General features: G+C 41.1%; 1 protein-coding gene across 1 annotated transcript in view; it reads left to right on the forward strand.

Annotated features, from left to right (window-relative positions):
• The window catches only part of LOC109313203 (solute carrier family 12 member 7-like), a 57,147-nt gene extending 47,490 nt beyond the window's left edge, over window positions 1-9,657 (forward strand). Inside the window, exons 20-22 of the mRNA XM_019539680.1 lie at window positions 2,067-2,174; window positions 4,190-4,306; window positions 8,984-9,657. Of these exons, the coding sequence (XP_019395225.1) occupies window positions 2,067-2,174; window positions 4,190-4,306; window positions 8,984-9,169 (411 nt within the window). The 3' untranslated portion in view covers window positions 9,170-9,657. The remainder of the gene's footprint in view (window positions 1-2,066; window positions 2,175-4,189; window positions 4,307-8,983) is intronic.
• The last annotated feature ends 1,933 nt before the right edge of the window (window positions 9,658-11,590 follow it).

Consider the following 11,590-nt stretch of genomic DNA (forward strand, 5'->3'; position numbering starts at 1 on the left):
CCTTCGGCGATCTGGTGCTCATGTTCGTACCCACCTAACCATCTCGCAGTTAAGCCCAGTATCTTCCAATTTTCCCACGAGAACATCATGGGATACCAGTTCAAAGTCTTTTTGGAAGTCAAGGTATACAATATCTACCCCTTCTCCTTTTATGATTCGGTGACTTGCCACCTGGATAAAGGAGATGGGGTTGGTTAGACGAGAATGTTAGAGACAACTTGATATTTGCTCGCCTAAAATCGCCATTTTAAGGCCCGTTAAGAGTGTGCACGTATAGACCCACGCCACTAATGTACCTTAAATAGCTGATGCACCTTTTAAATCAGCATGTGTAGATGCACCCTGTATGTGGTAGTCTGAAAGGATTCACAAGGCAAATTGCTGCTAAAAGTGAATCTGATAAAATAGTTTTTACACAAATTTGGAAAGACCACTTGCACTTATTTTAAAATCAGTAAATGTCTAAAGATAAGTTTCTTCATAACGGCTTCTATTTCACATCACTTTTTTCAAATCTTTTAACAACAGTTCAGAAATTAATTAGATTCTGTGTCATATATGAAGACAAAACCTGCTGTCAGCACTTGGCAGCTGTCTTGGAAACTTTGCTCCCTGGGCAGCCCCTTGTCTGCCCAGGAGCTGTGTGCTTAGTGCAGGACCAGCTCCCTCCTTGCCCACCCAGCCTCCCTATGCCAGGGCTGCTCCCACTCCAGCCATCCCCTGCCAGTGCTGACCTCACTCCTGATGGCCCCAGTAGAGCTACACTTGCCAGCGAGGGCCAGGGCACTGGCTATGGGAGGCCCTGGCCCAAACTGTTCCTCTTGCACTCCCTGCTCCAGCCTGCCTACCCTGCCTCCCACACCCCCTACCCCTTTCCCACTCCCAGCACCACTCTCAGGACATGCATATGGATGAAACAACAACAATAAAAAAATAACTTTATTGCCCTCGCATCCCTTGCCCTCATCCCTCCCCACTTAATGAACATTGCCCCTCCACCACCTTCCAATAATACAAAACCTGCTTACAAGAGGCAAACTATATACATATTGAAAACTATTTACAATATTTTGGATATTCAGGCCAGAGTGGAGGGCCCCAGGGCAGATGCCCAGCACCTCAGCTCCTAAACATTCCTCTGCTGGTCCAGGGGCTGCAGCCTCCTATGAGGCTGGGTCTCTGGCTGCATGGTGCAGGGGAGGACAGGCCCAGATCCAGGTGGGTGGTGGCAGATCTAGGGCAGGGGCCGGACCAGGTGATCTGACGAGCATGAAGTGCCCAAGGACTTCCTCCCAGGGCTAGGTAAGGGCCTGCTGCAGGGTGGCAAGTGGGACCCAGGGGCCCTGCAGGGCCATGGGTTGGAGCCAGGCAGTGGGGGACATGTACATGACTGCCAAGGCCAAGAGAATATCCATGGATTGGTAGTTGGGATCCTCCTACTGCTGGAGCTGCTCTGCATACTCCTGCTTCAGGCCCTTCATGTGGGACTAGTGGTCCCATGCTTCCACCTGGGTGATGTCCTCCAACTGCCAGGCCTGCTTCCATGCCTCCCACTCCTCCACACTGCCGCAAGCTGCTGGAGCAGGAAGGTCCAGTCCCAGGTGTGCCACTGGCATGGCTGAGATCTCGATTTCTCTGGTGGTGGGTGGCAGCAACCTGGGGCCTGAATCCCCACTGAGGCTGGGGCCTCTCCCCCATGCCCAGATGAGGCAAGAGACCAAAGCTTTTTGTGAGCTTGCAACATTTCAGAGATGAGGTATTCTGCACCAGGGGCTGTGTGCTGCTCGGCCTCAGATCTGGGGTCCAGCCTTGCAACCGTGCAAGTACCCAGAGGCATCAGGGTGGGGCAGGAGCTCAGGCAGACTGCCCTTGCTGGTGGCACTCAGAGGGATGTGGCCTGACTCGATGATCTCCCGAGGTCCCTTCCAGCCCTGATGTCTATGAAATAATGCCATTTTGGTTTAATATGGGATGCATTTAAAAAGAAACACGAGACATTGCCTAAAAGACTTTTTTGTAAATGAGAACTTTCTCCTTTTTAAATGAATGAATTCTTATTTTTGTAGTTTGAAAATGACATTTCAGCATTCACATATGAGAAAACACTTGTGATGGAACAGCGATCTCAGATGTTAAAACAGATGCAGTTGTCCAAGAATGAAAGGGAAAGGGAGGTAAGAATTTAACCAGCCTATAAATATTATAGTGACCTTGGAGAAGCAAGAAAAATAGTTATGGTGGGACATGTTCTCTAAGTTTCTAATTGCTAAATAAAATAGTTTATTTTTAATTGCCTTGCTAGTTTTACCTGTGGTATTTTAATTAATTTTATCTTTGCTGTTGGAATGCTAGTATTTTATACACAATAACATGACTACACTAGCCGATATGGGGCTTGAAATGCTCTATTAACAATATGTTTAGATTAGTCATCCATGTCATTTAGTCATTTTTATCCATGTCTCTTCTTGAGTTTTGAGGCCCTTTTAATATTACTTCAAAAAGTTACCCTGCGATCCATTGAGGTAGTGTGCCCCTTAATGAAAGTGGGGGGAAGCTGTCTCGTATCGTCTTTGGAGTAAGACTGTGCACATGGGCAGTCACCAAGGAGTTGTTGACATGCAATAAGTTCACATCCTACTTTATCTCCCAATAACTTTTTTCTTTTATTCTAGTGATTCTCAGCCAGAGTGCTGCAAGCACCCTGGAGTGCCTTGAGACACTTTCAAGGGTGACGTGGGGTGTTATGCAATGTTAGCAGTGTTAGGTATGCAAACATGATTTATAAGAATAACCCCAGAGACTTCAAATAGGAATTCATAATGACCTGTGACCTTCTGACCTGTTGTGGTCTTTCTGAGTTCTCTGCAACAGAAGAATTGCTTTAATATTTTCCTGTAGTCAAAAAGGAATGAAAGCTAACTGCTGGCATTTTTCTGAGGGGTGACTTGAGTCTACTGAGGTTGAGAACCACTATTTTACTTGTATCTTTAAATTCATTGCTATTGTTTGGAAGCTCTGCATTTCAGAATGACTGACTGCATGACAAATGCTCCTTTAAATGACAAGCTTTGGTTACTTCATACTTTTATAGTACTACTGTCATCTTCAGGGCACAGCAACTTTGATAATACTTTCCTTCCAGAATTAAAAGGCTAATCTTACAAATATGTTTTTATGTTTTTGTCATTAGTGAGTTTAAAAAACATAAAAACATATCTGCAAGATTAGCCTTTTAATTCTGGAAGGAAAGTATTATTTCCTGATATTGCTGTTTTACAATGGGTATCCCCCTGTAACATATGCACAGACTAAGTAGCCACACAGTGAGTCTGTGGCAGAGACCTCCTCTACACATTAGTTATCACGTAATTACCTTGAAACCAACCACATGTGCAAAGTAGCTATCATGCCATAAAAAGCTCCAACCAGCTATGAAGTTTGACCTAAAAATATGTACTAACTTTATAGTTGGCTGTTATCAAGCTTTAATTTGCATGTGTAGCAGGGGCTCCCTGTGGCTGGGAGACCTGTCAGCTGACAGGGCCTCTAGCTGCAGGGGTGCATCTAGCCCAGCTAGGGCTAGGAGTCCTGCAACTGCTGGGGACTCTGGGTCTTGGCAGCATCCCACAGCTGCTGATGCTGGGTCCCTACAGCGTGCCTCCCTGCAAACCCCTGGGGCAGGATGGCTCCTGCAGCGATATTCCAGTCCCTGGGGGTGCCTGAAACATTGAAAAAACATGCTATGTGACTTCCTTTTTCTTAATTTTCTAAAATTTGGTTTTGGTTTCTGTGCAAAATGCTTGTCTAATACCTGGAAAACGTTTGTTTGTTTGTTTGTTTGTTTACTGTGGAGTTAGGTTTCACATTTGGATAAATTTCTTGAGTTTGGATTTTTCCTTTTTTTATTATGTAACTTTTGATGAAGTATAAAATAGTATTTCTTTTGTTTCTCCTTTAATTTAAAAAACAGATGTTCAAAGCTCATATGAGAAATATATTGTCACAATGCTAATGTGTTAAAGTAATTTTTTTTTGGAAAGTAAACAGAACAACACAGCAGCAATTTTATCTGTTTTCTGGATAGAACAAATTAAAGCTATATAAATACTCTTTTTCCTGAGCAACACAATTAATTATATCCTTTTCTGTATGCTGGTTGCTGTACTTGATGACCTTCATATCCCAGATTCAGAGCATCACTGATGAGTCTCGAGGCTCAATCAGAAGACAAAGGCACTGTAGTCCACAGTGCGTTGGTCAAGATAAACAGGTTCTGGTGCCCAATGACAAGCGAGAGGATGAGGTAGTCTGAAATAGTACTGATTTGGATATTACATTCCCATGACAACACTTGAAGTGCTGCCATAGAAAACTTAGTTAGAAGATTGCAAATTTAAATTGAAGGTTTTATTTCTTCAAAACTTTCAGACTTTTTTTTTAATGAAATGGTGCCCATTTTCCCCCTTAAACTTGGTGATCAAGAAAATTGGTGCAGGTATGAGTGTGATTTTTTTTTTTCCTATTATCCAGAAACATTCCTTGATACATTTTTAGTATTTACGATTATCTAAGAGCACTTATATACATGCACTGTGGCTGCTCCAACATGCTGTAATTACATGTAGCGTGTTGGAGGAAACTCAGTTAATCGAATCTGCTAGAGCTTGGCAATTACCATGCTCAAGCAGACTCCAGTGTCAGATGCATCGGTGTCCCCACGTTGAAAAATGGTTAGAGCACCCCTGCGCCATTTTTCAGTGTGGGATGCTGATACACGTGACACTGTAGGCACTTTAACTCTAAAGTGCCCCTCACCACCTTCCAGAGCACATGTATGAATACCCTGAGTATACTATTTCACTTTGTTAGTTACTTTTTATCTTCTTGAATATTCCTGTTAATGTGAATGATTGTGAATTGTTAGCATGAAATTAGCCTGAAACACATTTCATTGTCTCGTCTAGAATTTTCTGAGAAGTAATGTATATTTTCTTCAGCCTGTATTTATTTACTACTGCTTCATCCTCCTCCTCCCCTTAAGTGAACCCTGGAACTGAAGGAGTTGGATAAAAGCAACTATACAATTTCTCTGAAGTATAATCTTCAGCGTTTTAATAGTCTGCCAAGTGACATGCAGAGGATAGTCTTCTTCATACTCTCTGTAATTAATTGCTGAAGATTCTCAGAGTCCATTTTGATATTTTTAAAAATCTAAAATGAAATGAAGGGAAGTTATGTGCACCCTTTTGTGTGTGTTAAAGGGGTTTTTTTTTAAGTTTTTAAAATTTGTTCTTTATTTTTATCAAAAAATAAAGAACTACAGTATTTGTATAATTATGATGAAATATCTTAAATCTAGTTTTTACTTTAAATATTACCTTGCCTTCCTACAGAATAGTCTGGAAATGAAATGAGATCATGTAGCAATCTCACCAATTCTTTCCTTAGTTAAAATAATATGAAATATTATGAAGAAAAATAAGAAGACATGGCACTTCAAGTGTTTCTTGTGTCCAAAGACGAGTACCCTGGTTTGTAGCACTAGACTGTGTTCCTCTACTTTTGGATAGTGTGTGCATTTCTGTGTTTTGATCTTTTCATAGAAGTAATGTAATAAAACCCAGTATTAGAATATCGCTAACAAAACATTGTCCTTCATTTTTCTCTCAAGCTCCTGGAAGTGTTGTAAATTATAAATTTGATATTTTACCTTGTTGCAAAAAATAGCAAGACATTTCTGTTCTACTTGTTATGTATTTTGTTTATTTTTACTTTATGTTGGCTACCCTAGTCATCGAAAATTGTAAACCATACCATTGTAATCCATAACAATTCTTGGTTCCTAAAAATATTGATCAAAGACAGAAACTGTGGTTTATAGATTGATTATTATGTTATATGTTAGAGTGGAAAATGGACTGTAATATATAGAAAAATGAAATGAAGGGATAATTAGTGCATCTGCAGTCACTCAAGTTTCCTGTTGAGTACAGAGCCTCCTAAGAACATGGTTATAAGTAGCTCAGGTATTTGAAGGGCATGGATGTGCCATGTTTACACCAATGTAACCCATTCTTATACTAGTACTTTTTAAAGTGGGCACACAATATAGCGCTCTACTGGTATACCTATAGAGAGGTAGCTAGTCATATTAGTGTGACAAGGCAGAAGGAAGAATAGAGATGTGCCCCATAGAAAGCTGAACTAGAGTTAACAAGTTGAAGTTCAGTTCAGGTATATACAAGGTGCTACATCTCGGGAGAAATAATCAAAAACACAAATACAAAATGGGGGACACCTGGCTGCATGACAGGTCTATGAAAAAGAACTTGGGAGTCTTGGTAGATCACAGACTCAATACAAGTCTTCAGTGTGGTGCACAAAAGGTAAATGTGGTTTTGGGATGCATCAATAGAAGCATGAGGTGCAAGACAGGAGGTGATAGTGCCTTTCTACTCAGCACTGGTTAGACCTCATCTGGAATATGGTGCGCAGTTTTGGGCTCTGCATTTTAAAAAAAGGAAGTGGAGAAGTTAGGGAGGGTCCAGAGGTAGGCAACAAAGATAATGAAAGGCTTGGAGAGCAAGTTTATAGAAGGAGAGACTGAAGAACCTAAGCATATTCAGCTTGCAGAAAAGACACTTAAGAGGTGACATGATAGCAGTTTTCAAATACTTGAAGAGCTGCATAAAGACAAGGGAAAGCACCTTTTCTCTCTTGCTGTAGAAAGGAGGATGCAGATCAATGGCCTGAAGGTGCAGCGAAGTAAGTTTAGCTTGGGTATCCAGAAAAAGACTTCTTCAGTGTTAGAATAATGAGGCAGTGGAATAGATTGCCTAGGTAAGTTGTGGACTCACCATCACTGGAGGTGTTTAAGAAGAGGTTGGACAGCTACTGGCTGGTATATGAAGGCAAGTGATGACATATAACATTAATAACACTGGAGGTTCATTCATCTGCCAGTGTTGTTTGGTTCAGTGATTATGCAGACTTGTGTTGATCAGGGAGCACAGCTGGCATTTTTGTGCATTGCAAGGCTTGGTACTTTGGCAAGGATGGAACAGTAACCTGTTGGCTTGACGTGTACCATTTGGAGCTGTGGGAGTTGCCTATAAGCCAAAAAAAGTTAGTCTCCCATGAGACTACCTTGAGAAGGCTGCCGTTTTGCAGAAAAGGTTAGATGTTATTAATTATGACCAACTCAAGATGGCCACAGAAGACAAGTCTGTCCTGGCTTATAAATAGGCCCCAACCTAAAATAGTCTGTCTCAAGCAACAGGCCACGTATCTCCTATCCTCACTGAGGTGCCCAGCTGCATATCAGTTGATAAAAATTTCATGGATTTCATAGACATTTGGGCTGGAAGGGACCTCCTAAAATTATTGGGTCCAGCCCCCTGCCCAAGGGGCAGGAAGTCTCAGCTAGTGTCAAAGGATCCCAGCAAGATGGGCATCCACATGCTTCTTGAAAGTATCCGGAGCAGGTGCTTGCACTACCTCTTAGGGGAGTCTATTCCAGGCCTTGGGGGCTCGGACAAAAAGAAGTTTTTCCTTATGTCTAGCCTAAACGGGTCAGATCTCAGAGCCAGTTCCCCAACCATCAAACTGTAGGGTAGTCAAGGCCACAGTTCCCTGGTTTCTCCAAGAGGACATCATGGGACACCAGGTCAAAGGCATTTTTTTTTTTAAAGTCCAAATATATGATATCAACCTCATTCCCGTTGTCCAGGTAATGCGTCACCTGGTCATAGAAGGGAATGAGATTGGTCAGGCAAGAGCTACCCACAGCAAACCTGAGCTGGGTATCCCTCAGAACGCTGCCTTGTGTTAGCCTGTCGATAACAGTTTCTTTGATAATTTTTTCCAAGATCTTTCCAGGCATTGAGGCCAAATTGATTGGCCTGTAGTTTCCCAGATCTTCCTTCCTCCCTTTCTTGAAGATGGGTCATTTTAAATTGAGGAGCCCATATGTTAAAATGAATGGGCGGTGTGTTTGAGTGCCCTAGTCAGTTCTGATAATTGCATTTGAACAGGAAATAATTATTTTCACTTGCAAGCAAGGCAGGGTATAGTGTTGTGTTGAGGAAAGTACAGGGGGCATTAAAAGTAGAAGCAGCAAGAAAAAATATTATTTTACATTGTGTCCTGATTAAAAATGAATATAGGGATGAAGACTAAAATAATTATGAAATTATGGAGGAGAGGCACAAACTTGTTCTTAAACATATAAACAGCTGCTGTTGTTCATCTTTTATGATGGAGAGAGATGTCCTTTCCCTAGATAATAAAAACAGAAGCCAATCATAACCTTATCTCCATATTGATATTAACTGCTATAATCATTCAAATGTATCTCATGGTTAGGCTGAAAACTGAACTATCTAATGTCTTACTACAGTGATGATAGACCTTACATACATGCTTGTGGAATTTTTAAAGCCCTATAGGAGTCTATCAAAAATAAGACATTGCAATGATTTGTAGAGACTTACTCACACTAGAACATTACATAATTTGAGAGAGAAGTACATTAATTCTTTTAGAACTCAGTTTTACAAAGATTCACAAAGTCGTTTGCAAAATAATTCTTTCTGTTATACCTATAGCTGTTCCCATGAAAAATCATCAATTTGAAATGTAGCTGTGTGCAGTAATTTTAACTCCTTTTATTCAGGTTTAGTAAAGTGTACCATTTTAATTTTATTATTAAAATAAGCTTTTTTTTAAAGACTTCGCTCTGCAAATACAAATGGCTAACTCAGTGGTTGTGAATAGGTTTTTTTGGATCCAGTATTAAAGTTAAGCACCTGTGTGTACGAAACTTGTGTCTAATACTTTTGTACATCATGGTGCTAATCCTGGTCCAATTCAAATCTATCTAACAGTCCCCATCATTTTAAATGATGCAATTGCAGGTTTTCTTAGTAAATAAAGTTTTTTTTTTTTCTAAATTTTTTTTTTCTTTTTTCCTTTTGGCCAGGCTCAGCTAATCCATGACAGAAATACTGCATCCCATTCGGCAGCAGTTGTCCAAGCCAATGCTGCTGCAGCTGCACCTGAAAGAGTGCAAATGACCTGGACTAAAGAAAAGCTTGTTTCTGAAAAACATAAAAACAAAGAAACAAATCTGACAGGTTTTAAAGATATCTTCAACCTGAAGCCGTAAGTACAAATGGGATTTTTTAATGAGATCTGAGTTTTATCCTTTGCCTGGAAGCTTTTGCTTCAAACTTTAGCTTCTTTGCACTTCACTTAAAGCCTGGCCTTGGCAATACTTCACCATGCAAGAATTGCTGGAACCACTCATGTGCATAAAGGTACTTACATTTAGTGTCTACAAAATCAAGCTCAAAGTGAAGTTTAAAGGAGACTAGCATGTGAAACACTGAATGCCAACTTTGGCAACTGTCACAAATAAATGCAAATATGTTAGTGCTTTACAGGAAATGTGTATGTCTTTATAGTAAATCGGTTGTAGAGAGAACTGGATTTTGGGTGTCCTGTGATACATCTTCAGTATTCTTATTAGAAATGGACATATAAAGCAGTAACTGAATATCTTCTTAACTTCATTTGGTTCTATGCTCTAATAAAACACACTTGGGACATAGCCCTGCAGGTAGAAACATGGGCAGATCCTTGCCTGGAAGTATGCATGCAGGTGCAGCGCTACCCCAAATATGCCAGCTGTGAGATATGGACCTGAAGAGTTTAAAGGCCTTGTGAGAGCTGCTTTAACATAAGTTAAATTTGAAAGTCAAATGACCTTCTGGGCTTTTAACAACATCTCAGTGATACTTAGGGCACATGCGCAAAGGAATTCACTGGCTACATGCACACTGCTTGGGCATAGAGCCAGTGTGGTTTATATAAAATTTACTTGAGAAATGATATTCAGAGAAACTAGCCCAAAGAGGAGCAAATGAGGGGGCTACTTAAGATAGTTAGCAAGAAGAGTACATGCAGGACAGAGGTGTCTGAAAGTCCATCACTCTGGGGGCTTAAGTGCTGAACTCGGCACTACTGGGGTTCATCCTTTTCTGGAAAGAGGGAGGATTGAGCCAGACTCTGTAGCTGTGTGAGTAAGGAGCCATTTGGGAAAAGGAATTCCAATGCATGGTCCAAAGATTATTTCAGAAATTTATCTAGTAACTTTTTAAGTATAAGACAGTGATGCTTAACCTTCCAGCCCTTCAGGCTAGGTGAGTGGTATGAGTCTGTCTGCAGGCCTGTTACCATGCCCCAAATCCAGTCGCATGCTAGCACACTTTAACACATACAGCCACTTTTATCTAGCCCACGGGGTTCCCCTTGCATCTGAAAATTCGGCATCAAGGTAGCAGCTAGTAATGCTGGCACCATTCCCTTGCCACCAAATTTCCAGACCTGTGGGAAGACCCACAGGTTGGATGAAATGGCCTTGCAGGCTGGATATGGCCCCTGGTACAAGAAATTATTTTAATCCAAGTGGAATAGCTTCAACAAGAGTTGAGAGGTGCCTCCAGCCTTGTGGTCTCTGACATCCAGGGTAGGTGCTCCTGACCACTAGACTATTGGACAAAAGGTAGATACTGCCATAACCGACCACCTTTGGATGGATTGAAATTAGTGTTGCTCTCAGGGAGGCACCTTCTGTCTGAACAGTCTTGGGCCTGATCTGTCGTCTCTTCTACCTCAGAGACAGGACTGCAAAAGAGAAGTTGAGGCACAACCCTGTGGCTAGTGTTCCTATTAGCTAACTGTAGATGTCTCCCTGCAGAGCTGATTAAACAATTTTGGATTGCCCTTGGAAGACACGTAGGTCTCCCCATTCATTTCATAGGAAGCCCAGGTTTACTCTGGATTAATATACCTCAAACTTTATGCCACAGTAAACTTACTCTGAAGTATAATGCGGGCATATGACCACCTTCCCCCACCTAGATGGCTGCCCAGAGGTAGGCACTGTTACAGCACCTGGCTGTTGGGTGCTGAAGGAAAGTTTTTGCATTAAGAAAACATTTACCCTGGAGTGAACTTGAATGGCAGTGTGAACATATGATAGATGCACAGGAGCAACTTTTCCCTAGATGAAGGCTACATCTGACTTGCTCAGAAGTAACTGCACAAAACAGCAGCATTTCCTTGGAGTAAGTAATGCATGTCATGAATCTGCACCATTTCTTCTCCATTTACTGTGGAGGAGACAAAGCCAGGTGCTTGCCTTCTACATAGGCTCAGAGTAACCAAGCCTTAACTTGCAATATTTGTTATCAGCTAAAATTGCTGTATTACAAATGTCCAGGTAGCATAAGACAATGTATTTAAACATGTTTATTTCTCTTCCTTGTAGAGAATGGGGAAATCTGTAAGTTGAAATTTCATTTAATTTAGGCAATTTAGATTGTTGCTGGTTCTTGTTTAATATTATTGCATGTCTCCTTGCAATGCTTTTATGCTTCCCATTATTTACAGTTTGCATATTGCTCATATATCATTACTTGGCATGTGAATGTCATTAGGCTAGTATTTCCTGTTCTGTTTCACCTCCTAAATCTCATCAGTTTTTCCATTTTAGTAATTCATAGTTGAGTTTCACTATAGCTGA

Source organism: Crocodylus porosus, unplaced genomic scaffold (assembly GCF_001723895.1).
Source record: "Crocodylus porosus isolate Cpor-Errol unplaced genomic scaffold, CroPor_comp1, whole genome shotgun sequence".
NCBI classification, from domain to species: domain Eukaryota; kingdom Metazoa; phylum Chordata; order Crocodylia; family Crocodylidae; genus Crocodylus; species Crocodylus porosus.